This window comes from Pavona decussata, unplaced genomic scaffold, assembly GCF_977016875.1.
Source record: "Pavona decussata unplaced genomic scaffold, jaPavDecu1.1 SCAFFOLD_101, whole genome shotgun sequence".
NCBI lineage: Eukaryota > Metazoa > Cnidaria > Anthozoa > Scleractinia > Agariciidae > Pavona > Pavona decussata.
In genome coordinates, this window is record NW_028145516.1 from 217,992 (window position 1) to 245,663 (window position 27,672).

General features: G+C 38.7%; 1 protein-coding gene across 5 annotated transcripts; it reads left to right on the top strand.

Moving 5' to 3' along the window:
- Nucleotides 1-961: 961 nt before the first annotated feature.
- On the top strand, nucleotides 962-27,672 carry LOC146472147 (uncharacterized). 5 transcript variants are annotated; one of them, XM_085119880.1, is made up of 7 exons: nucleotides 1,077-1,095; nucleotides 1,867-1,988; nucleotides 10,664-10,782; nucleotides 10,961-11,030; nucleotides 15,799-15,826; nucleotides 23,273-23,734; nucleotides 25,216-27,672. In XM_085119880.1, the coding sequence occupies exons 3-7, from the start codon at nucleotides 10,709-10,711 to the stop codon at nucleotides 25,485-25,487; spliced, it is 906 nt and encodes a 301-aa protein (XP_084976006.1). In that variant the 5' UTR covers nucleotides 1,077-1,095; nucleotides 1,867-1,988; nucleotides 10,664-10,708; the 3' UTR covers nucleotides 25,488-27,672. The 5 variants fall into 5 exon arrangements, with proteins under 5 accessions (XP_084976008.1, XP_084976006.1, XP_084976010.1 ...); XM_085119882.1 differs by lacking the exon at nucleotides 1,867-1,988 and having other exon boundaries at nucleotides 962-1,095; XM_085119884.1 differs by lacking the exon at nucleotides 1,077-1,095 and having other exon boundaries at nucleotides 1,867-1,984.

Here is a 27,672-nt window from a genome sequence, read left to right on the forward strand (position 1 = left end):
CCCAGGATTTACCATTTCCTCACTCTTTATCTCACAATCTGAACAGCACTGTACTGTTTTTGCCTGAACAACACAGTGGATGTGACCATGTTGTTTTGCAAAAAAAAAATTTCGCTCAGTTTCCGGCTTCCGTTATGCAGATCACATCTGAAAGTACTGTAGCGGGAAGATTGATGAATTCCTTGCAGTTTACAAAAATCGTTAAGATGTCCTTGGAAAGAATTAATGTACTAGAAAACTTAAACTTTAGAGCGATTAGAAGAGTTTTTTAACGCAAGCTTACTATTTCTGAAATTTATTTCGATTCAAGACAATTAGTTTGAAAAGCCGAAAACGGGTGTGAACAATGAAATATAGGCATGTTAAAAACAACTTTGCCTTGGGTGTTTACAAGGCTACTCATTCTGATGTCAGCCCTTGTGCGTGATAATAAAACTAGTGTAATAGTCTAAAAAGGAAATTAAAAACTAGACGAAACGAAGAGAAAATAACAAAAATTAACTGATCAAAAATTTCTTATCAACACAACCGTGTACAAGTCAAATATAACAATACCCAAAGATTGAAATTAAACTTGCGACCAGTAATTTAGATAAGGATAAAATATAAGGAAATGAAAAGGCAAACAATAAATTTAAAGTAATTAAAATTCTCTCCAATACAAGTTACAAAACAATGTTTTCAAATACAAATACAAAAATCTTTTCAAATTTCTCGATCAATAACGCTAATGGGGTATTTTCGCAGCACACATGATACTTTTGATCTATTAGCGTTGTTGTGTCATTTCATGATTTTCATAAAGCATTGACGCAAATTACTTACTTACGCTGTTTGTTTGATTAAAAGAAAACCTTTAAAATAGCGCAGAGTATTGCCACTTCCTGTAACACATCTACGTAAAGTGTTTTCTTCTTTTACCAAATTTGCTAATGTCGCAGCGTCGCGCCCCCAAATAGGCGCCGCCTTATCAAGTCTTATATTGAGCCACACCGTAATAATGAAATGCTTATCTGCTGCGAAAGAAAGATTTCACTTGTAAAGGGATTGGGTATTCAATTTACCGCATCTAAACCAAATTCCTTTCGTAGCAAGGTAAGTGGCTTTACGTTAAGTTCTGTTTTTCCCCTCCGCTCTTATTGTTTTGCGGTTTGGTTTGGTTTGGTTTGATAAAGGTGTCGTTATCAAAATTACAGCTAACATGAGAGTGAAAGAGTGACTTTCGCGATAAGAAAATGATCGTTTCCTTTTGGGCTTGTTTTCTCTTTCATGACAGAAACAGAAACCCCAGAGGCAAATCCAAATCATCGTAGCCTTGAATTAACGTATGTAACATGCAAAATGCAACCTTGACTAACGAGATTTCGGGCAAAACAATCATTTGGCTGGCACTGTTTGCGTCAAGAAATCCAAAACCCATATCATTGGCTCCATTAATTTCAGAGACACGTTTTATCTGTCTCACATTTAGTGGTTATAAATGCGCCATTTTTTAAGGTACCAAAACTAGCGCAAATGCGAAATGTTGAACACGTAACTTACATTTACCTTTCAGCTTAATTTTGCTACTCGTTTTATTTGATAAACTTTCAGACCTTCATATCAATAACTACAATCCCCAACAACTTGATTTCAGTCCTTTTGAGTCGGAAGAACACTTGATTCATTTTCAGAGAAGTTGCCTTGGCCAAAAATGGTTCTCCGTATTTTAAAAAACTCTCGGCACTTTTCAATAGTACAACTCATTTGGGAAAGAGATATTTAAAAATAGATGTAGTTGTGTAAACCATTTAAAAGCCAATATATCACGCAATCAGTCAATCAATTCATGGTCACATGACATGCAATGTGTTCGAATTCGTCAAGGTAAAGTTCTTTGGCTGTGAGCTGTTTGATCTTGGAATGAATGGTTTGAAACTCCTGTTGCCGAAAAAGTCTCAAGAATGTAGAGCAAGTTCTACTTGAAAGGCACCAATTTACCATTGTTAGTAAGTAGAAGTTTATTTTGGCCTTTTATATATCGCCTTTACGCTGTCGTTGCCTCGGGATAAATGCACTTACGCATAAGTTTTAGCTTCAAAAACATAAGCAATTAAGCTTAAATTACTCAAAATAGCAATACTTTAGTCACTCTTGTTGTTTTGAACAGATAAGTTACAACTCTAAACATTTCACTAAATTGTAAGCTCATTATAAAATCTCTACGAATAAATTTCGTCATTTACACGCAAGTCAGACATCGATACGACACAGTGATTTCGGCACCATTAGCTTGCGTCAATTACGTATTAAAAAGCTTTTTTGCGCAGGAAATATTTCTAAGAAAATCCAGTCAGTGTGTTTGTTGCTAAGAGACCGTTTTGGTCCTTGAATTTGTGGTGTCTATTAACTATATTACAACTTTTCTGCCTTTGTTTGGGCAGTTTGGGACTGATATATGTACGTATTTATTTACAAGCTGAAAACCCCATTGAAACTCGAAACTGAAGCCCGGAAAACCGTTTTTCGCTTTTAAGCATTCATCTCGCCTTCTCAACGTCAGATTTCAAGCCGGTGTGTCTTGATCCCCGCCTGTTGAATAAGAAAACCTGTTGGATGCACGGAAAGAGTAATGTATATGCTTTGTGAATCATCAGACGAGAATGATTTGTTAGTTTGATGTATTTAAAATGTGAGTCATGTTATCTGTGTAAAACCCATAAGGGAGCTTTTATATTCAGTCGACTTGTCCAAATTCAAATACCTATGAATTACAAAAGCCTTTAAATGTAATAGGCAGATTTTTTTCACAGTTCGATACACAGAGACGGTTGCGAGATATAAATAGCCGGAGTTTGCACGAGACAAGTTCAGGTCACGAGTCAAGTTCGAGTTAGGTTCCGTTTCTTTTGTTTTCTTTTTCCTTTTGCTCCGTTTTTGTCTTGATCAAAGGCTGTCAAATGATGTTCGAAGCATTAAACATGAACGAGATATTATTGTCAACGCGATCGCGAGAATTCATTGTTGGTAGCAAATTAACCACAGTTTTCGTTCGTTCTCGCCATCTATAATTTTCCTGAAAGGATTTGTCCAGTGTTATTGGTGACTAAAACTTCAGTCACTATGCCTTGTGAAAACTACATGCTAGAAATTAATAATTCTCCATGACCGTCTACATTTTGCCCGCATAGGGTACAGATTCTACTCTATGTTATCCTGGGTGTCCTGTGGACGCAACAAAATGGCGCTCGAGTCAGGCAGGTAATAATACTTCATCACCCTCCAATTTCTCAGTCCTGGAAATGGGATCTCTGCTTCAGGTGTATGCAACTACAGGTCTTAATCTTCCTAAGAGATGTCGTATATCTTTCCACAATAGCAGCGAGTCAGCGGAAATGGCGGCTAGCAATCGATAACGAAAAATGTCGCAAATCTGAAAGTTAATTTTTTCCGTTTATCACTAGCACATCATTACATAAAAGAGAATAACGACCAGAAGAAATAAGAAGAAGAAAAAAAGAGAAATTAAAAGATGAACTCTGACTTGAACTTGACTCGGGCTCGAGTTTGACTCGTGCTTCGAGTAAACTCTAAAAATAAAAGTTGGGCCCTAAATCAAACTTTGGCTCGTGACTCGAGCTTGACTCGTGCCACGAGTTAACTCTAAAAATAAAGTTGGACCCTGACTCGAACTTGAGCTTGACTTGGGCTCGAGCTTGACTCGTGCTACGAGGAAACTTTTTTACCCGAACCAATAAAAAACCTACATTTCCATAAAACTTAATTGGGTGAAAGCGTGCTAATGTTTTGTTTTCTTTCGTTTTCAATACTTTTTCATTTTTTTTTAATTTGAACGTTCATTAAAAAAGAATTCCAAAGCGAGCGTAAAACACGATAATTCTTTTTTCCCATGGTTTCTTGGTCTCTTTTGCCCTAAAACTGATTTTTTATCGTACGGTAACAAATCGAGTGGTACTTTCTTACTTGAGAGAGAGTTGAGAGAGTTGAAATAATCGCAAAGTAGCACAAATAAAATGAAGTAATATTTTCAGGTGAAGTTTTCGTTTCCCCTGCAGTAGCCGTTGTCGTTGCTTAGTAGAACGATTATTTTTCCTCAACAAACCTATTGTTTTGCGATGTTGTCGTTTCTGTCACCAACATCACGGCAGCTCAGTGAGTTTTGCTAGCCTTTCTTTCGACTTAATTGGATACCGTCTTGGCTTGCAGGGCGAAAAAACATACCGGTATCCTTCGGGTGGAGCCTGCCCGTCTAGTCCACTCTATAAAGCAGCCCCACCCCCACCCCCAGCATGTCCTCTGATTGTGATTGCCCTTCAACATTTTAAAGACATTTTCCTTGACAAGTTTGAGATTTTGTGTGTCCACAAAAATTTTTAAAGAATCATTCATGTCTGTCGTTTAATACCCGAGAAGCGTTACGTGACGAGACACAGAGCGGCTGCGAGGGACTAGTCGTTTACACAAGCAAACTGATAATCTGTCAATAATTCTTCATAGAAAACTTGTCCATCGGCTTTACGCAAGGACTCGTTACAACTTCGATACAACTGTATATGTTGGAAAATAAAACTCTCAACGAAAAACCCCTTTTTTCTGCAATCGGCCTATCTGGCTGGCAAGATTAGAAAATAGAGATTTGATAAAATAAAATAAAAAGCTGACGGTTAGCCAATTGGACACGTAAATTTTAGAATTTTAGAATTAAGTTTACGGCAAAAGGCAAATGGCAGAAATGACCACGTGACCATGTTTACCCTATATTTGCCGCTCGCTGTTTCCAGTTTCTCAGTAAAATTGAGAAGTTTTGAGCTAGCATCAAAGGTCAGAAATAGTTTGCACTATTTTCATCTATGTACTAATTGTTTCAAGAGAAACGCGAATCTCACGTTTGCCGTAAACGCAATTTTAAATCTCTCTATTGCGCAGATTGCGCTCCTTATGGACGGTGCCTACTTTTGTTACTGCGCATACGTTCTGCGCATCTCGATCGAGATACTCGGTTTTCCTATGGGTGGTGCCTACTAATACAGGGATAATCATTTTTGCGCGGTTTAAAACTAAGCGGAGAAAGCAGAACTTAGCAAGTGCTTTCGATATCCAAAAAGAAAATTGGGGGTAACCATGCATTTTTCAGAGATAATAAAGCTTCAATTTTGAAAAAAAAAACACCATACATTGCTTTGTATTTTACTGCTTTTTAGAATAATTGTGTGCTAATTGATCTCTAAAAGACGCGTGGTTACCCCCAATTTCCTTTTTGGATTTCAATAGCCCTTGCTAACATCTACTTTTCCCGCATAGTAATGAACCGCGCAAAAATACTTCAGTATTAGTAGGCACCGTCCTTAAATTGGATATTATGCCAATACGAATTTGCCACGCAAACGGACTACTGTGCCCTAGTTGCAAATTGTACTTGGTCTGGATCCTTCAGTCGTTAACCTGCGCGAGTAAAAAATACCTGCAGGCCACCTCTTCCTCCAACAGGGGAACATTAACGAGGCCTTCAAGTACACCCACTTGAAATGCATTATTACAATACTGCCACAACCCTATCCGAGGCTAATAATGTTTGATATCAGCACTTGTTTTTATACACAGCAGGAAAAAGGTCGCCGTCAACATAAAAAGAGTTGTTTTGGGGTAAAAATGTGGTTAATATGACACAATTATGTTGGCATAATGCCTTTAACGTCTGTGACTATCGATGTTCCAAATTACGATTGAAAAATGTATTATTCCCGAACTGCATTTTAAACTAAAACGGAGCAAATTAAAATCTGTAGATCGAGGATTAAATGGTTTTTGTTTGTTTTGTTTTATTATGTATTTGTTTTGTTTTTGTTTCGTCGAGGCTTACTTAAATCAGGTAAATGCATGTTCAACAGGATATTCGCCAAGGTAGCAAATTTAAAAGGGGCACTGCCGTTACGGCGATTTTGCTGTATTTTGGTCAAAACTGCTAAAGTACTTTACAAAGAACCTCGTTCGTAACATGAAATTGCTCTTACAACACCGGGAAGAAAATATTAAGGTTTTTCTCTTAGGAAGAACAAACAGTTTTTAGCAACTTCTCTAAAATACACAGGAACAACTTAAAAAAGTTGTCCAATTTTTTCAAGCTGCATAGCCATCGGCAGCTAACTATAATTAATACTAATTTTTGTGCACTAGTACGTAGGGTTATTGTTAACAAAACTAAACCATTATTCAGTTGACGGTTCCGTTGAAACAAACACGTTTATTGGCTATTCACAGTGACACTAAAAATAACTGACACCGCCCCTGCAAGACATTTAGTTATCGTCGTCTTCAAACTACGCGCTTTGAAATTCGTTGTCACTTTGAGCAACATCGAAGATAAAATGCACTACAGTAAAAACCCACGTATAAGAACCTAGAATTTTTGGGTTCAGGCTGAATGGGTTCTTTTATTTTGGGGTAGTTTTTCCAAAGTCAGGCTGATTAGGTTCTTAGTAGGTTCTTAATTGTAGGATTTGTCATAGTGATACCATTCAAAGAACTACTGTCATTTGTATTTTAAACAGCAAAAATGCCAAGCCTTGTTTTTTAAACAATAATAAATTAAGTATCATAGGCTACCATATTTACGGTTGTATTTGATAATCATGTAAATTTTAAACAGCAAAAAGACCTGTCTTGTTTGCTTAATTATCCCATGCTGTAAAGAACAAAACATTTTGGGCTATTTACAGAATTTACAGTGAATGTTCACATAAATTTAAATAAAAAACAAAAGCTCATCATGTTCTAAAAAAGAAAAAGAAATCAATCAAACATTATCAATATAAATATATAAATGAAAACAGCAAAAATCCAGTATTTTGGCTATAAAATAAGAGTGTTTTTTGTATAAGAACCTACTTTTCTTTGCCAGGCTAAATAGGTTCTTATATATATATTTGGGTATTAAAATGCCCAATTTCAGCCTGTAGGTTCTTAAATCACTAGGTTCTTATACGCGGGCTTTTACTGTATGGCGTAGGAGCTGCTCAAAATACATCCTGCAGAGCGTTGTATGCGAAGTGAACTGTCTAAACAGAACTGTGTTCAATGAATTTAAAGCTGATTTACAGGTTGTATCTTCTCAGTGTTAAATCCGAAAATTCAAGAAAAGAACGTCCGAAAGATTTTTGTCCGAAATTTATCGTCCAAAAATTATAAGTGCGATTAACATTTTCGTACGAAGGTGGAAAAGGGACATCTTTTGTATTTAAGGGCTTGTTTCCCTCAAATCGTAAACGCGAACAGAAATGTCAAAATTATTCAAATCAAGGGTGAAACCTCCTGGGTAAAACATAACTTAGAAGAAAGAGACCGCATGCCGTTCAACGGACAACCTGCTTCTAGCTAGTGTGAGAGAGACGAGCTCGAAGCAACTTGTGTATAGTATCCTTCAACAATGCTAGCAACTCACTTGCGCTGATTAAGTTTCCAATTCTCAAAACTCCTTATCACGATTTCATTTAATATGGTGTGCGAAGAAAAGTAGCCATTTGTAGCTAGTTTTCTAATGTGCAATAATAAATATAGCGAATATCTAAAAATAAAAACCTTTTAAGGAACGGAAGAGGTTTAGAGATTAGAATGCTAATGAGATCACGTTTTCAAAGTTTGCAGAATTATCAGTTGACATTAGAGTAAAGTAAAGCAAGTATAAAGTAATTTATTTAATGTCATTAACATAGGGAATGCTCGCGAAATCTCCCCAGCCAGAGGCTCATGATAAAGTACTTGACAATAATCCAGATCGAATTGGAATTTGGAAATGTTAAGTTTAGAGGAGAGGGGAAAACCGGGGTACCCGGAGAAAAACCTCTCGGAGCAAGGACGAGAAGGCAACAACAAACTGCTGTTCTTTACATCTTTGGAAAGGTTGCTCCTGATTTTCATGAGCGCCACTATATACACAAACGATCTTTTCAGATATTCGGTTAAGTCGTCGTTGCCAAGAACTACAATTGTAGCTGATCGTTGCTGCAATGATTATAAGCTCTGTTGCCATTTTCTTTAAAGAGGTTTTGAAGACTAGCAGACGCTTTATTGTTGTTGTAGAAACATCGACATTATGGTGGCCTTGTGTCTAAAGCGTGTTATATTTCAACTTTATCCCATTTAAGAAACTTATGGATGTCACTGGATCCGATGTCATATCCATTTAAAGTGAAAATATGTGCTGCCCGGTTTTGCAGCTTTTGGAATCTTTCAGCTACACAATAGTCAAACAAGGTTGGATTAGTCCATTGTAAACAGAAATGGCTGCCTTTTCGCGCATAAAATCGCTAATCTGTCGGAGTACACCAATGGCTGACGAGACCTTTTCATATATGTAATCAAAATGTACTGACCAAGGTAATCGTTTGTCAACAATAACTTCAAGGGCTTTACAGGATGAAACCCTTTCAATTTGTTGGTCATGAATATGTATGCAAGAATTTCTTTCACTTATTTTTCTTGAATTATGAGATCCAATGAATATTTGTTGTGTCTTTGTCGCTTTCAGAGAGAGTGACAGACAGAAAAACAGACAAAGAGAGAGACAGGCAGACAGACAGACGTTAGACATATAGTATGTCTATATAGACAGACAGACAGTCAGAGACAGAAAGAAAAGAGAGTCTTGCTTCTGAGCCGGTCTCCTGAACTTTCTTGGCATCCATTTCTGATTCAAGAAACGTTTTTATTAAAATTTGCCTCTGGAACTGTTTACAGTTGATAACGTATTTATGACCTAACATTTGCCTTATTCGTTTATACCGTGGTAAGAAAATAAATGGGAAATTAAATGAAATAATGATAACGAAAGGATCACGAACATAAGAAGGCTATTTCGAACGAGGAATCAATCGAATAACTTCGAGACGAGCAAAACAAGACAAAAAATACATAGGGCAGAATCACCTTGTGTAGCTTAACAAACAACGCCAAAGTAAAGTTCTGCTGAATAGCTTTCATTTGAATGGTCACCTTTTAGGATTTAATCCACAGACTTAAAAGTTAGAACCACCCCGTACAGCATAAAAAACAGCGCCACAGGAACGTATTGCTAAGTTACTTTCATTTGAATGGTCACACTTTAGGATTTCGTCCACAAATTCAAAAGTTAGGATCACGTTGTACAGCATAATAAACAGAACCATAGGAAAGTACTGCTCAGTGGCTTTCATTTGAATGGTCACACTTTAAGATTTCATCCAGGGACTCAAATGTTATAACCACCTTGCACAGCACAAGAACAAACAGCACCATAGGGAAGTACTCCTCAGAAGCTTTCATTTGAATGGTCACCGACCAGAATTTCATCCTTAGACTCGATAATTGGATCCATCTTATACAGCAGATTAAAAAGTACTGCCGACGGGGAGGAAACTACAGCAAAATAATCACTACTGAAGATCACTTGAACGGCCACAATTACATAATGTAAACACGGGCCAGGATTTCACCAGACTCAGTCTAAATCTACATTAATGCCGCAACAGCATAATGAACACTCGGGTACCACAAAAAAGCACTGGGTGATCAGGGCTTATTTTGAAAACTTTTAAACTGAAGCACAATGCCTGAATCTTGATTTAAGATACGATCATTCCAGTAAATGATTGATGAATCTAAATCTAAATTTAAATGGTCGAAACCATCCATGAGACTAAACCCATCACGTATGTGAGAGTACCTGTGCCAAAAAAAAAAATGCCGAGCCGATGTGTGCGGATCAAAAGCAATATAAAATGTGAGGGCGTAGAGCGTATCGCGAAGCTTAAAACTCTCACGAACACGTCAAGCTAGTCTCTAACAACCGATTAATGCTCAGATTATCTTGTTAAAGGCAACTGGTCGATGTATAATATCGGAGATTTAAGTGCAACTGGACGGGTATTTTTAACTTGACATTTCGATGGAGCATACGTGATGCTAGTTTCAATTAAACGCGTGAAAGTTGCGCGATTCAACTTAAACCAATTCTCACGTGTTGTGCAAATGTACCTAAGTAACTAAATCGGATTATTACTTTATTTTATTAAAGAGGCGTTTACGTGGCGTTGTCACCCAAGTGTTATTACTAAGTACATTATCGCACGTACGTATAAAGTGAGCGCCTTGATCGCACGAAAGGGTCGCAAGCCATTCGCACTCGTGTGTGAAACGATAAGGCAAATTCATCCTGGGATTATGGGGATAAAAACATCAGTTCAATTTTTTATTGCTTTTAATCTTTTCACGTTCCGTGAGAGATAAAAGCAAGCATTTTTAACAATTAAGTAACTTTTTAGTCTGTATTGGACACTTTCTTGAAGCATTCGCGCTATTTATTTATCTGCCAAATTCAGGCTCGATCTCCGTAAGTGTGTAAAAAAAAAGTCATTGTTTAACATCAAAGCGATATTAGCGATGAGTAATGTTTTACATGTGAAAATTTGCCCTGAACTTGTCCAAGGTCAACTTAGGACGTAGACCAGGTGTAATTGAACAAACCATTTCGCTTTGTACTGAACACAATGTATTAGAAAATTGAATTCAGCATTGTTTTTTTAGCCCTCTTGTTTCTATGCTTAGTTGGTTATGCACCGCTGGTTTTTGAAGTGAATTTATTACGGTAATAAGGTGCTGATCTGCAACGTAAATTGTGAATTAATTTCAGACACCTCCGTGTTCGGTAAACGTTTAACACACAAGCTCGGCGAAGATGGCAAAACTTCGAAACTGCACGGTGATATTTGTACTTCTGGTTACCGCTTGTTCTCGTCTTCCAACTCTAAGGTAAGCTTCTTCCTCTGCATTTTGTAACGTAGTTCACGGCTTGAAAGCAAGACTTGTATGGTTCTTAAGCTACAATAATTATGGTGTTGAGTGAGTAAGAAGGAACAACACACTGAAGCATCAAAGAACACTTTTTCCCTTCATTTTTCCACGGCTAATCCGCTACTTTTTCTTGTAGTTTGTGCCAAGCAACCAACTCCACGGACAAAGGAGCTGAAGGTTCCCGCTGCAAGAGCGTAACTTGTTGTGTAAGTTGAAAAAACATTTTATTACTCGTTCATTCAAACACGGCCAGCTATTTAAAATTCAAGCCTCGTAAACAAAGAAGCATTATGTGAGCAAAGTCGTCCGTAGACGACGCAACTGCAAGCAGCAAAAAAGTTCCTGCGTGTTTATTTTAGGTCGAAGTGTTGCGTCGACACACATTGCAGTTATTTTTTCTGACCTTGTTCAACTGGTTTGAGAAACAACCCACTTTTAATCAATAGCACGCTTCCAATATTGAATAACACAAACTCTTGACCTCGCTAGTTATTTTCGTCCTTTTAGCTAGATCCTCCAAGCTTCAATGGCAAAATTAATATTCTCAGTGCGTCCAAAAGCTGAAACGTGCAAGCAAAGTTTGCGCACGGCACAAAGTTAGCGAAAACTTTAGACGTAGTTTCCTGGTTTTTATGCAAACTGTCAGCCTTCACTGAAGAGATAGAGATGAAAAATCATTACTTGTCGGTGGAAATAAAAGGAAACTTATTTATCAACTTTACTAACACAATATCAAAGAGCAAAGCGACTTCGGTCGGGGGTGAATGTTTTTGTTAGATCCATACGTAAAAGTAAATATTCAAGCTAATTGTGGACATTTCAAAGTTTTTCATACCAACGGTATGGACACGATACTTCGCCGAAGGCGATGTATCGGTCGATGTTTTACTGCGAACGTGTACAATGTCTGCGAGCGGCCTTTTTGATAACATCCCATCAGCTGGCTAACACAATACGAACGTGCTAATTTAGCCAGCGGGTAAATGAGCTTTGTAAAGCGTGTTTACTTGCCAGTAGCTTCGAAGTAACTAAAATGGAACAAAACTTACACATGTTTGATTAAGGTGAAAATTAGTCACGGGATTCACAAATTACACCTTTCGATCTGATCACGTTGCACTTTCGCGTGGGTTTGAAGTGAATATTCGTTTAACACCCAATCAACAGAACGAGATTAATTAATTTGGGAACATTATCCATCATCAAAAAGAAGTTACTCGAAGTGCGTGAGCCGCAGAGACTGTTTTTTTTTGTGTGGGCTATTCAACATCTCGAGAGAATAGATTGTCGAGAATTGGTTGCGTGGCCGAAAGGCAATGTAAAACTCTCAACCAGAGCATGACGCGGTTTCCTTGTGCAATTAATACAAAGAACAATTGCGCAACGTTTTCGAGCCAAAATGTCTAAGAGTTTAGGTAATAAAGGTTAGGAGTTTAAAAGTAGTGATTGGGATAGGAAATTGGCAATATGTTATGTAAGCAGTTTGGAAAGGTTTTCAAAGTTCCGCATAAATAAGTCTTGCTCGCCCGACTGAAATCAATGGGCAGAAAATATTGCTAAGAAAAGTGGTTTTTGAATTAAATATCACCTTCCCTCGCGTCTTAGAATCCTGTCCTTCCTTACGCGCCTAGTTTTGTGGTTTTTGTCATTGTGTTCCGGCTATTCTTTGCTAAACTTTTGCATGGTTTTCGTCCCCGCTAATCGGGTTTAAGATTACCGGCAGGGAATTGTTACTAAGACATTGAACAACACGATAAAGTTTGCCCAAACTGGAACCTAAAGGCGTGTTTAATGATTTCGCCACCAAGAATTTTTCTTTTCTGGAAGTAAATTTGCTCGGTTGCCTCTTCCGTCCTGCACTGTTTTGCAAAGTGAAACTAACAAACATGGCGGCTGGTCGGTGGACTAAACCACCGATAAACCACAGTTCGATTAGCTATCAACTTTGTTTGAAAGAATATTGTTTTAACCTTGTAGATAAACTTCTAAACTCCAGTCCCCATCAATAAAGACGTATTCTTGAGTCAATTATTCGTGATAAAGAGCAGAAAAACCTGTTTTGGTAGGAAAGTTTCTTTGTGACGTACATCGTACGACAAGAAACCGTGGGTGGAAGGGTCGGGGGTGGATTGATGGGAGGAAAAGGGGGAGGGGCTGGGGGACGAAAAGTTTGTTTTCCCCTTCGCGGCGTGAGTTTGTTGAGTGCGCTGACAATCACAAATGGCAGCTTTTAAAATTTGTGTCTCCCACAGCAGGAAATATTCCCAATACGATACAATGGACGAATTGGACGAATTCAAATTAGAAGACGGGAAACTTGCGTCAGACGGGATTTCATCCGACAAAATACTGTCTTAATATAAATTTAAGGATGGTAGAATTGTCCTGAAATCACTACCAATATTAAATAATTGAAGATACGAAGGCAGAGTCTAAAAAATCCGTCCAAATTTAACCGTATAATTTGGATTTAAGCCGCATTTAAAGGGTGAGTGTTCTGGAAAATGAAAGGTTAAATTTGAGACAGGAAACTCGTCCTTCGCCGGATGCGTAATGACAGACGAGTTTCCTGTCTGAAGACGGTTTTCTCTAAAACACACGAAAATACTTCCCTTGAAAAGCAAATAAATAACAATTAGATAATATTCAACAATAAAACAGTCAGCTCTAGATAGAAGAGGCCAAAGCTCTCGTTTGAAGTATTTCAAAGGCGTATTAGCCGAAGTGATTGCATTTAAGTCGCGTCGACAATTCAAGGCAAAACAATCGAATCTGTGTTCTGTTTGACTTTTATATCTTTCACTTCTCAAAATGAAGCGTATTTCGTCTTGTTTGTGTAGTTTTAGGGGAGAGTTAAAGCAATTCGTGCCAGTCTTCCATAATTAGCGAGAATTATATCCTGTATATTCGACGCAAGAGAAGTTTGGCGTAAAAATTAGGCCTAAATATAACATTAGCTTGAAGGAAGCGATATGGGGCGAATAATACCACGAACGATATTTGGAAATTGACTAATGTCCAAAATCATGAGAGGCGAAGCAATGACTGATATTTTGAACAAGATTGCAATATCACTGAAAATCGAGGAGGCTTTATAAAATAAATATCGTTCCACCAAATACCACGTGCAGAAGCGTACAATTGCGTGTTTGTAATCACACGGCAAATCTTAACGTTGATCTCTAATATATCGCACTATGCACCGATTTTATTAAGATCAATTAAAAACGTCAAGAACTTTCGTTTTAATTAAAACTTTAAATTAAAAAGCAACTTTCATAAAGTTGCGGTCTAGTACTTTTAAACAACTGTTTGTTTGCTTGCTTGTTTTAATTTTGGTTTTACAATCTTGTTTTTTTGTTCAAGTTAATACAAACAAACCATGCAATTTCCCTTGGCTAGCAGTAGCCGTTCAGAGGTATATCCAACGAGAACATTTAATTAAAATACTTAAAATGTGGTGTCTTGTGTTTCCAGAACGTTGTGCGGCTTTTTAATGACATATTTATGTAAACTAATACAGTTTTTATCTGTTTGAATTTTTTGGCTGAAAACTGTTTTAAAAAGTTAGTTGCTGAAAGTTTTAGTAAACAGAACTCTTATTGCCCAAATTTACGAGCTGTTGCGAGTGTTGGCCTTACGAAAAAACAATGCTAGCTGACCTTATTTAGCGTTTTTAAGGACATATTTGCCCCTCCGAAGACAAAAGGAATCAGTTTTCCAGTGTTTCGAAATTGTGAGCCGAAGAAAACCTAAAGATTTTCTTTACCACTAAATCCGAATTTCTGAGACGATTTAATAAGTTTACAAGCTGAGTTTCCGAAAATGCTAGCTGGCTTTTTGTCGCATTTTTAGATATTTCACCGAAACGAGCTGTTGGGTACCCCTGGCAATTAACGAGTTTTGGCAAAAGTTTAAACTCTCCATATACGCACGACTTTTAGCGCCACTCTCGTTCGCTTCTGCCCACTTTTCTGCGCTCTCAAAGTTAATAAATATTTTCAAATTTCTATTAAAATCGACGAGGAGATTAAAAGTTTTGCTCTCACCTTAGTGTGCGCTGAACTTTTATACGTTCATTCACCGACTGTCTTGTTCCCTCAAATGATTTGAATTCTGGTCAGCTCTCGTCTTCCACCGACCCTTACTGTAAAGCCTGTGTTACTGAAAAGTTTAGTTGTTTCTTTTTTTCAGTTTTCCTTCCAAGGTGATTTCACGTAATAAACGATTATCTGCGCGCGCGCGCTTTTGTAATACCATAAGTTTTCCAGCACGTGGACGGTTGAAAGAAAATAACTGTAATAGTAAAAAAATAGAAAGGCATAACCTACGAAACTCAACACGAAAATATTCATTTCTTGATATATCCTTGCCTTTGCAAGATTACTTGTCAAAGATTATCAGAATTTATCAGGCTTAGCGATCTAATCATGTCTGTTAGGAGAATTCGGATTTCCTTTTTCCGAGTATTCAAGGAAAATGTGTGGCTGACTGAAAATATACCTCTATCATTCTCGTACCTGTGTGAAAAATCATACCAATAAACGCAGGGTGTTGTTCGTTCCATATTTATCTCATTTTAAATGTTTCATTGCAGAGCAAACCTCGCGCCGCCAAAAAAATGGTTTCTTAAATGTGGTATAAATTTGTCTTTTTGTGCCGGAATAAATTAAAGTCATACCACCGGTATCAGGTAAACGCTCCCTTTTTAGAGCAAAAAGTTGTTGCTGCAAAAGGTACACGCCGTTTCTACCTTGCGCAAGGTGCAAATATTTGTTGCTTGGCCTTTACTTTCAGTATTTGTTTTCGGCTAACCAATCTCTCAGTAACTTGGCGTGTCCTCGATTAATACACGACAATTTAAACAAAAAAATCAACCAGATTAGCGTTTATCCTCAGATTCAATGTTATGAACATCATTTGTTGGTTTTATTTCACACTTATTATGTCGTTTATCTTTTTTCTTAATTTTAGGGAATTCCAGGAACCCCTGGGAGAAATGGTAAGAGTTTTCACCATCTCTTATGTTTTTTGTGGTGCTGCCGCTTCTGATTGAGGCGAAAATTATGCCTTCAATCGAACACTTTTGCGCGCGTGTTTCCCTGTATAATTTCTATTGGTGTAATCATGGTACATTTCTCAACATACCTACGGCCGTGCGTCCCCAAGATGACGTGTGCAAATCAGACAAACTCGGGTTTCCGTCGCTTAGTTTTTACAAAGTTTCCCCAGAAATGGACGAAAATAGTGAAGAACTAGCCGGCTTTTTTTCTTGGAATTGAGTCTTCTCCAACTGTATCGCGCACAACGTAAACACTGTGATGAATCGAATCGCCTCGAGCAGTTCTTATGCTTCTTTCGTGCTCTCCAAACTTCCCACGTGCATCCATAACTCGATATACGCACGCTAAGTAGAACCAATTCTTAATTATAAAAGCTAGCACACAGGCATTGACTTTTCACTAGCGCCAGATTTTCAGTCCGAAAAAATCACTGTCGTAATGTCTGACGTCAAAAATAACGTGTACAGACTTCGCATCAAAACTAATTTATGTGGCTAATGGAGTGGCGACACCAAAATAAAAATAAAAACAAGCCAGGGAAAAATCAATTATGACTTTTGGTTGCTATCCGATGTTGACGGGGTGGCAAGTTAAAAAAAAAAAAAAAATAGTCAAGTAGAATTTCTATTTACACCCATCGACAGCTCCAGGGTACCGGTTTTAGAGAACTAGTCTTCTTGCATGCAAAAAATAGCCATAGATTTACTGTCATTGAATGTCGCTGTTAGTTTTGACAGTTAAATCGGATATTACGAACTGATTAACAAATCGACGGCGGTTTTCTATAGTTTATACTCTTATAGACCATAAAATAACGTCATAGAACGTTCAAAACGTAACTGGAACCACGAGCCGCAGGCGAGTGGCTTCACTGGTAATTTTTGACGCATTTTTATCGTCTGTACCAGCCAATCAGAGCGCGGGAATTTTGACAGTTATTCCAAAACATAAAATATCCTCATTCTTTCTTGCTCCCAGCTCAGCATTAGGGTCTGTCGGATTATGCCAGCATAATTTTGAGCATAATACTATATCTGGAGCATCAGGCATAATGCTGGCATAATACTAATGTATTTTGCAGCATAATGCTGTTGTTTCTGAAAACTGTGAAAAGTGAATGCAAACTCCAGCTAGAATGTACAAAGTTGATAAAAGCGGCAATATTTTAGGAACTGGATACCTTAGACTCGTACCCGGTGCATTTTGGTATAATCGAAGGCCTGGTTACCTCTTTATGCCAGGCTTCCAAGCTTGTACAGTGTTCGTGGATTTGCATCATGGCAGAATCAGATAATTCAGACAGACTATAGGAATGTTTAATAATAGGTACAGTCCTATGGGGGTGGGGTGGAAGTGTCATTTTAGTCCGGCATAATTGAGCATTATACCTTCAGCCGAGCATAATTTTGAGCATAATACCCTGCTTTCAGGGGTGACGCCCGAAAGCATAATACTCTATTTTACGAGCATAATCCGACAGACCCAAGTCAGCATCACCATTTTATTAAATGATACGAGTAACGTTTACCCACACGGAAATTACCTTTAAATAGTTGAAATGTAGCTTTAAAATGTATTTAAAAATACACTGTAGTCTATCAAGTCGATTCTAGTTTGCCTGTCTGTGAGATCACAGGTGACATCCCAATGTGGTAAGAACATGGAAACATGAGTCAATTTCTTTCCGAACCAGCCGGCAATCCGCCAATCACCGTCGACCTTGGTGATACATTTAAATACTGAAGTGTGATCAATCGACCTCGTCGCTTGATGAATACTAGCAATAAGCAGACGAAACGTCGCGATCTACAACTTAAGTTTTATGATTATATTCTACCACGATGACTAATGATCTCTCTTTCACGCTATTGGCACTGAATCATGCACGGCACATGAGTGGGCCACAGGAAATTGGATCTCTCGTGTTCAAACCGCATTTTCACGTACTCCCTGATCAACAACTGAACGCATGGCAAAATGGAATCTATTTGTTTTGTATATTGTAACAAATATATTTCGCAAGGAAGCTTCCCGTTCACTAAACCGAGTATTTCATCGACTGTCTACAACTTCCATAAATTTTTAGATTGCTGCATACAATGGGTGAACTTTAAAATCACAGCATAACTCGAAAAAACTTTGCAACTGGCTTTTTCTAACTTACCTTCAATCCAACAGGAAATTTCTGATCGCAAAAACTAAACGCATGCCGGTCGCTTCAAGAAAGCTCCCCTCCACAGCCTTTCCCGGTTTATTCCCAGCGACAAACTTGGGCAAGATTCTTCTTCCTTGACATCTCAAAATAAGATTCTAGTTTTTTTTAACCTAGCCGAGGTCAAGTGATGGATTTTGCATCAGGCAGTTCTAGTTTAGTGAAACTGATGCTTGTATTTGTCCGGACGAACCAAAACATTTTTGCAAACTTTTTGGACTCTGGACTCTGATCACACGTGCGATTCACACTAGGAAATGACATCATCCACCTCTATGTCCTATGGCCAATCACAACACACGCAGAATCTTTATTGCATAAGTATATACACTCAACCGGAATAAAACAACTGGATTTACTTCTTAACAAAATTCTTTCCTTTTTTAACCGACAGAAGACTAGCCAAAACAGTGCAAACACTTCTTGGACTCTGAACTTTGATCACGCGCGCGATTCTCATCACGCGATGACGTCATTATGATGTCTGTTTTTAGATTATGCCGGCTAAAGCCAATCCTAACCGCGCGCAGAGTCAATAAATACCTATTTTGCAAACCGAAAGTAAAAGTCTACTTTCATAGATTGCTTGAACTCAGGGAATCTCAAGGTGTTTTTGTAATAGGGTGAAAAACAACTGAGAACGGTTAGTTAAGCCGGCGACACATCTGGTGATTTTCGCCGATCGCCGCGGTCGGCGTATAAAATCGCCGATGGCTGGCACGGTCAGTGATTAAATTCGCCGGCATTCGCCAAGTGTGCGCGTTGCCGCGATTTTCTACGCTCATCGCTGCGAATCGCCAGTTAAGTAAACCAATCAGGTCGGGCGATTTTATCACATGACTTTCAAAACGCCCCTCGATGGAGCCCGGGAACAAGATTGAAGTGCCACATCGCCGCGATCGGCGAAAAAAATCGCCAGGTGTGTCCGCATCAATCAGTGGCGATCAAATTCGCCGCGATTGGTGAATAAAATCGCCAGGTGTGTCGCCGGCTTTGCTGAATACAGATTTGAGAGGGTATCGGCGGCTTATCATAATCATAAACCGGAAAGAGCGACAAAAGATGTTCACTCATATGCTTGTATTTTTGAATATGCCAGTCTATAATTTGAGTAGTTTTCTCAAGTTGAATGCGACTGCAAAATTCCGTGCGTGAAGTATGCAAGCCTATAGCTTTATAAATATTCATTGAGGTTCTTTCAGCCTAGCCGCTAAACGTTGCAACATCTTTACGTAATGTGTCCAACATTTCACCCGTGCGCAACAACGCTGCACGCTCCGCTACAGGTCATTTAACATCACCCCCAACATTCACCCAACACTGAAAAATGTTTGAAAAAAAAACTGTTATACAACGTTGTTGAAGATAAAACAGTGGCTTTGAACAAATAACCTTCCGTTCGACTTTGTTTAACTCTTAATCGCCTCTTCAAATTTCCAAATCAAATTTATTTCAATACTGATGTCTCCCGTTCGCGTTCGGAATTAATAAAGAACCAGTTAAACGCAACAACATTTTCAAAAGAAATATGCCTGCAGTGGCGAAGGTAGCTTTGGTGCGTAAAATGACCATTTCCAAGCGTCTATTTTACTCGGTAACGCTTGAAGAATTTTAATTAACATCGCTTACTTGTTCCCTTAAGGCAAAACATCAAAACTCTAAATCAATCAATCACTCCTTGACTGTATCATATACTTAAGTTATTGATGCATAAAGACTGTTTCAATTTTCTCTTATTAGAAAGCCATCGAACACTTACAGACAAAAGACCTCTTTTCAAATATCCTTTTCCAATTTTTATTAGTTTTGAATGTAATCAGCACCTTTATGATGGATAAACGTTTTGTTTTTGCTTAATTGCTCAGCGAATTGTATCACATACCGAAAACGAACATTAAATAATTCTCTGCATGACGCAAGAAAGCTTTTAGCAAAAAAAAACTTGCATGAAGCGATATTGGTTAGTTAATCTGCTTGATAGATTAACAGCCTCCTCAGAGTAACAATTCACGTAGCTCCCAGAGAGCTGATATCGCAGTAAAAGTCAAAAGTGACACGTTCATTTTCGGTTCCAATATTTCGAATAAGCCTTGGTTTCTAAGGCGCAATTTGCAGTAGTTTTCTAATGAGTGTCATAGATCAGACCCAACGTAATACTCTGGCCAATCACAACAGACTCAAACAGCGCTATGAACCAATCAGAATTCGAAGCAAGTTTATGTAATCGGCGTCATGCGCGGCAAAAAGCATGCGATCAAGCCACGATTGGGTTTGGTTCAGTCTGCTTAATTGTGAAGAAAGAGGCGCAAATTTTGCTAACCAATCACAGTGCGCAGAAAGGCAGAACCAAATCAAACGCAAATTGGTTTCGACATTTGTTTGAAAACCGCTTTTTACGACGAGGTTCTGTGGCGTCGAATCCTTATTGGTCAACTGCAGCTGTCGTAAGAGAGCGGTTTTCATATCCTTAAAACATGTCGGCCGGAATAAAGAGTAAAAACACAATTATACTTGTAAAATTGTAACCAACATATTGACTGACCAACGCTAAATGCGAAAACACATGCAGCCACCAGCCTGATTTTATTTATCTATAAGTCGCTGACTTCACTCGTCAAACACAATTCAGATAACAATCTAATCAACACTATTAAACTTTTATGTTATTCATCTCTTAAAGCAAAGCTATTGCTGGTTGCTTGTGTGGTTGTCGTACTGATTTGCTGCGGTTTTTCTTGGGTTTAATTACATCCGACACGATAGATGTGCGATGTAAAGATTGGGTCAAAGCGATAACAGTCACTAGCTACATTTCCATGCAACGACCACCCTTACGAAATTCTGTTTGAATCAGCTTTTTAGTCATACACCTTGTCTAAATTCTCTCTAAGTGTTAGATGGCAAAATTGACTTCGCAAATTCGTTTTCTTCTATCTCTTTGCTCCGCCCAAGAAATTTGCGCCCACTTTTTTTTTTTTTTTTTTTTCAGTTTCCTGAAAAATATGCCGAGCTCGACTTGTGTGCGAGTCCGACTGGACAGCAGTCGTTTCCTTTTTGAAATTTACTTTAAGGTCGTACTAGTACAACTGAATACGGACTTTTTTGTAGTCTATGTTTTAGTGGTCACAGTGCGAGCCCTGAGGGTAGCCCCTCAACCTTTGTATCTGCTGTCTTTAGCCTATACATCTTCAGTCATCTTGATCCTCGTTTCTTAATGGCGCTGTTCACTTAAAAATCAATGTATTTAACAAATTGACGGCAGTTTTTTATGGTCTATACTCTTATAGAGCGTAAAAAGATGTCAAAAAATGTTCCAAAATCAAATGGAACTACAAGCTGCAGGCGAATCGTTCCACTGCCTTGTTTTGAACAATTTTATGGCGTCATTTTATGGTGCACACGAGTATAGACAACAGAGAACTGACATCGATTTGTTTTTCACCACAATATGGAAAACGTACGAGTGGAATTGGTTTTGTTTTCCGTTGAGAAAACGCGCGCGTTACATCGGACGTCATTTTTATTGTTTGTACTCTTATAGAAAAAATAGGCCGTACGAGCCAATCAGCACGCGGGAATTTTGACAGTTGTTATAAAATATCATTTAGTTTCTCCCTTATCTGATTGTAACTTTAGTGTCCATTAAAACATTCGTTAAAAAAGGAAATACATTCATGGATCCCCACTGTCAGGGTGACATGAAAGTTACTGAGCAGTACTTTCCTGCTGTGTTGTTTAAACTATTGTTAAGTGGAGCCCAAGAGCGGATATTTTTTCTCACGGTTCTTAAATGGTAACTACACACCTGTTTGCGAATGCCCAGGAATCGTCTGGGCCCTATATCTGAAAGTTTGTGATTGGGTACTACAAGTGAAGGTAATTTAAACTTCTGCGTTTTTGGATGAAATCTTATAGTGTGACCATTCAAATGAAACCTCGCGAGCAGTTCTTTTCTGTGATGCTAATTATTGGTCTGTTTTGAGCTACGCTTAAAATATTTAATTCGACGCCCTCTTCATGTAAAACGTCTATCCTTAGATCTGATTCCCGTTAACCAGTAATAGACCTTTCTCCAAAATGGCGGCAACATATTTGAATGAGTTAAAATTGAACTGAATGAAAAACTGATACCAGCACTGGAAAGAGCACCTTCACTTTAGTAACCTTGCAAAGTTTCAGCATGTTAGGTGTTATATCAACCTGGGAAATGTAAGATGAAATTTGACAAATTTACAGACGTTTGTATGACTGGGGGTATACGTCATACCCCTAGTCATACAAACGTCTGTAAATTTTTCATATTCCAACTTACATTTTCTCAGCTGATATTACACCTAATATGCTGAAACTTTGCAGGGTTACTAAAGTAAAAGTGCTCTTTCTAGTGCTGGTATACGTTTTTAATTTTAACTTATTTGAATTTTCGACCGCCATTTTGGAGAAGGGTGTATTACGACTGTCTGTATATATAGTGATTTCACAGGCAAAACGTTCATGTTTGAATTAGCTCGATCACAGTTGTAGCATGTCAGTGTATAGTTGATTTTTACTTCTACCCTCCCTACCCACCCAGTTTTGGGTTGAAGGGTACTTCATTGGGGGGGATTTTGTTAGTATTAAAAAAATCCTCTCATTCGGCCAAACGAGAAATGTGGTTATTATTTTGACTTTGTTTGTCACAGTGGATTAAAGTTAGGAAAACCATGCTATACAAGGTGGTTCTAAGTTTTGAGTCTGTGGATGAAATCCTGATTGTGACCATTCAAATGAAAGCTACTGAGCAGTACTTTCCTGTGGTGCTTATTATTATGCGGTACAAGGTCATTCTAACTTTTGAGCCTGTGGATGAAATCCTAAAGTGTGAGAGCTACTGAGTAGTGCTTTCCTGTGGTACTGTTTATTATGCTGTGCAAGGTGGTTTTACCTTCTGGGTCCGTGGATGAAATCTTAATATGTAACAATTCAAATCAGAAAGTTACCGAGCAGTACTTTCCTGTGGTGCTGTTTATCGTGCTGCATAAAGTGGTTTAAAATCCTAATGTGAGGTCAAATCAAGCTGCTAAGCAGTTCTTTTCTTTGGTGCCATGTACCTTGCTACTTTTGATGAAAAGGTTATGCACTCAGTGGCAAGGTCATAGGAGTTCCGTCTAACATATTTCTTTTTTTATTCTAGGAATTCCCGGCCACACTGGTCCCCAGGGGCCCAACGGACCTCCCGGTAGAAATGGTCTTAATGGAATCCCCGGTACCAAAGGCGACAAGGGGGACATAGGGGAACCCGGGCGGCGAGGAAGAAAGGGGCAACCTGGAGAGCCGGGGATGAATGGTACGGATGGATCACCCGGGTGGAGAGGAAAAGAAGGCCCTAGGGGTATGAGAGGTCCGATTGGTCCCCAGGGTCCTTCCGGACCTAAAGGTGAAGCGGGTGAACCGGGTAAACAGGGGCCTCCCGGCACGGACAGTATCCTGCGGGTCTGCAATTGCGAACGGAACGTCCCTACGCAAGTGTTCTATGTGAATTCAGGCCATTGGATCTCCGAGAAGGCCATGACAGATTTTCAAGACGTGACTTCCGCAGAAGGGGAGTTCCACGTGAAAGTTGTCGCGCCTGTCACTTATGTTCTTCATGTTGGTGGTAAGTTGGAAATTTTCGTCAGATTATCTTCTCGTATGAGGTTTTTTTTTTCCTTTCGAGCCAAAAGCCACCAGAGAGTTGATTTCTCAAACCACAAATTAAATTAAGCGATGAGAGCACGAGGCTGAGACATGTTGTCGATTTTGGGCAAACCTGTTTGGAGAGAAACAATGTGGAGTGATTTACTGCACTTATGTTAGGAGCTAAGCCTCTTAATTCTAAGCATCTTCTATTAAGGTTTTATCCACTTTAAGCGCTGTTGGTTACAAGTACAAACAGCGCTATTTATGTTATTATATTATTACATTACAATTGAAAATCACTCAACCTCTTGGTATCGGTTGAATGTTTGCTAGGGTGAGCCGATACCAGTGTTTTGAAATCGATCCGATACGAGTACGATATTTACGATATTTGGCATTTTTTCGATATCAATAGCAATATTGTGACGTCATCATCAAGGCTTTTCTGTGATGCTGTCACCTACACTCCAAAAAGACCCTTAATGGACGGTAAACATGAAACAAACAAAACAAAAACAGCCATAACCTGGCAGTCGTTTCAACTTTAATTTTTCTTAAATGGAAGAAAGATCCTCGCAGTTAGAACGCAGCTTAACGAAAAGAAAGCCTGAAAAAAATTTCAGGCTTGAACGGGATTCAAACCCATGACTTCTGCGATGCCGGTGCAGTGCTCTATCAACTGAGCTATCAAGCCAACTGGGAGCTAAGAGCACTTAATCTCTGTGATACTTCCTTCGAGTACAATGCAACAGCAACACATAAACAAACCGAAAAAATACTGTTTTTTGGCACTGAAACGACCTTGAATGTTAAAGTGAGCGGGTCACATGATCAGTATCGAAAGGGATCGGAACAGCCGATATATCTCGGAAGAATCGATACTCCAGTATCGATATGATATCGATCGTTTGTTATCGCTAAAGGTTCGCCCTTAATGTTTTCCTGTGCTATTTATCGGTTAGAGCAAGGACAACTGGAAGCTGGGGCTGGTGAAATCTTGGCGTGGATCTGCCCTTATTGAATATTAGTATAAATGGCTCCCAAGTTAAATGTAAGGAAAACCTTAGAGAAACCAGGGGGTCTTTTCCCAGAAATGGGGTTAGGGGTCGGCTGTTTAGACCAGATAAACCAAACTGGTTGCAGGACTGACAGTACGGCAAAGAGCAATTTTATTTGAGCCAATATTTCAACTAGTATCACTGGTCTTCTTCAGGGCCAGCTGGCTTACAACGAGAGAAAATTAAGACTCTTAAAAATTTAAATTTCAGTGAACGTTATATTAGTGGTTAATGATTAACTAGTGTACATGACAAAGTGTTTGTAACGGTAAAGTAAAAAACAAAACTGAAAGACTAGATGTGATTCTTGACTAACTTTCATGCTGTTACTAGACTTACACGCCTCAATCGAAGTTGTCAAGTTCCGTTTTGCCATTTCGTTTTTCATTTTCTTTTTCAGGGGACTGGGTTAATGACGACTCCGTGACACTGTTCTATCGTCTCCGCTGCGCGCATCGCAGGCGCATAGCGTACATTCCAAACGACACCGGACACAAAATCTACAAGTTCAGAGAAGAAAATCGGCTCGAATCTGAGACGTTCACTCACGTGACGACCGCACTGAATCATCACGGCAGATGGAGGTGCCAGCTTCAGATCAGCAAAGGAGTCTCAAGAGCATTCTACCGCTGGGATTCACAGTACGGGGAAATCAGCCTCACGATGTGGTAGCCTATGGCAACCGATCAAACCTGCGACGGTTCCGTTGACTGGAGTCTCGTTGTAAGAAACTTAAACACCGCTTGAAGTGAAAGATCTTACATGACAAAAAGTACGTAGCTTAAAAAGGAACGAATGTCATCGCCTTATAGCGTTTAACTCGTGGTCGTTAATCGTCCGACGTTGTTTAATATCTCCAAAAATAGTCGATTCCTACATTTGTAGTTCGGTTTGTAGTTACAAGAGCAAGCATGGGAATTCAACAGATAAATATTAAACCGTGCGAGAATCTTACACGAAAGAAGACCTGCATTGCAAGATTGGAATAAAGATCGCCTGCGAGAGGAAGGTTCCACTCAAGACTTTGAAATGGCTTCCTGTCAACTCCAGTGATTGACAGCAATGCAGTAGAACGTTTAAACACAGTGGACATGAAATGAACAGTTGTATAAACATTGTTATTTGTTGTTTAAAGTAGTTAACGTCAGTTGATGCCTGAACTTTAAGAATCAAATCATTTATAACCACGTTTAAATATTTACGAATAACTTAACTTCTGGAGAAAGCCCGTTTTTGACGTTTTCTATTCCGACATCCAAGTGCTGCTGTTTTATTTCGATGCGTTTTTCTTAGAATGTGCTCTTATTCAAGATATTTTGCTCAGCGTTTTATAGATCACGGAACATGGAACATCCTTGGTAAAAGTTACGGCCCTCCTATCCTTCAAATCCGATCCAATGACAGTCTACTGGAGTTTGAACTCTTGCGAGTGAAATAAATTTGACGAATCAAGATAGAGAGAAATTCAGTGATCGGCTTTCAGGAAAATTTGAACTGATTCAAATCGTCCGAGAACCGCGTAACAACCGAGAGGTGATGCTTACACCAAGTGCACTGTATTGTACTACTTTCACGTGTATTATGTCATTGTTCCATACCAAGTCTGCTTTTCTATTGTGTCGTCCATGACGTAAACTCCATGGTACAGTTGGTATATGACGCAGCAACCATTAATATAGTTAAACAAAACAAGAGTTCGAACTCTTGGCCTTGCCTTCTTGATTCTCTCTCTCGTTTGAAACAGGCTTAAACTGCGAATAACTGTACCTAAAACTAACCATCATTTTGAGTATTTGGTTTGTTCCATGCTCCGGTTTTTACCTTCGCACATGCGTAATCTTTTCAGACTTTATTATCTTTAATTTTCGTATTCACTACTCTCATTAGCAAGAGAATACAGCCTATACCCCGTGTAAATTCTTGTAATGGCACCAGATATTAAGAGAGATCGTTTTAGAAGGCCGGGAGGGCTCATAAAGTGAACGTTGCAGAGAGAAATTGAAATTGGCCACGCATGGGCGCCTCAATGTTAATTGCTCTTCAATAGGCAACGCAAGGCAGTTATCCCCAACCCTCGCACTTCATGGTTTTGCCAAGTCCATCCCGTATAAAATGTTTCAGTTTCGTTTGCCATTGCCTTCTCTCTCGTGAAGTGGGTCGGTCGGTCAGTTATACAGAAAGGACAAAAATGGAAACATTGTCAAATAAAGAAATCCCCGTGATAACCTTATTTCAAGGAAACCCGATCACTCCAACATGTGTCCGACGACGTCGTTGGTAAAGGGGTAGGGCACTGGGAAATAAAGCATTTTTTAGTGATGGACTTACATTGACTGAAAAAGGTTTTAAACTGAAGGAAGGAAGTACTTCGATGAAGGCGTCAGCTACAGTTTTAAGTAAGGCATATTAAATGTGTTACGTTTTGCATTTAAAAATCTTATCTGTTAGCAAAGTACAGGAGGGCATAAATTGACAACACAAATTGTGAGTTAAATGTGCGTGCTTAAAATTTATTTGGTATTAAACTACCGGATAGTTTGTGATTTTATACGTAGTGGTTATGCCAATGTAGTAGCTTGCAGATTTGAAAGGAAAGCAACAAAATGTTTGTAAGCAGTAGCAGAGGATGACATCATCTGTACTCGAAATATAACTACGGTTTACGCATGAAACGTAGAACCGTAAAATTGATAAATTTATAACCGGAGGTCCTCCTGGCTTCTTCCCTGTTGTATATATACTAACGATATTATGTTAAAAATTGTATTTAAAGGTGTTGGCTTTGGAAAGTTTGTCAATCATGAAACATGTACAAAATTTGAGAGAATATAAGAAACGCATGAAGAAGTTTGAGTGA

Coding starts and splice junctions, on each gene's coding strand:
- LOC146472147 (XM_085119882.1), top strand. CDS start 10,709: ATGGCAAAACTTCGAAACTGCACGGTGATATTTGTACTTCTGGTTACC. Junction 11,031..15,798: donor GCAAGAGCGTAACTTGTTGT/GTAAGTTGAAAA, acceptor TCTTAATTTTAG/GGAATTCCAGGAACCCCTGG. Junction 23,735..25,215: donor TTATGTTCTTCATGTTGGTG/GTAAGTTGGAAA, acceptor TTTCTTTTTCAG/GGGACTGGGTTAATGACGAC.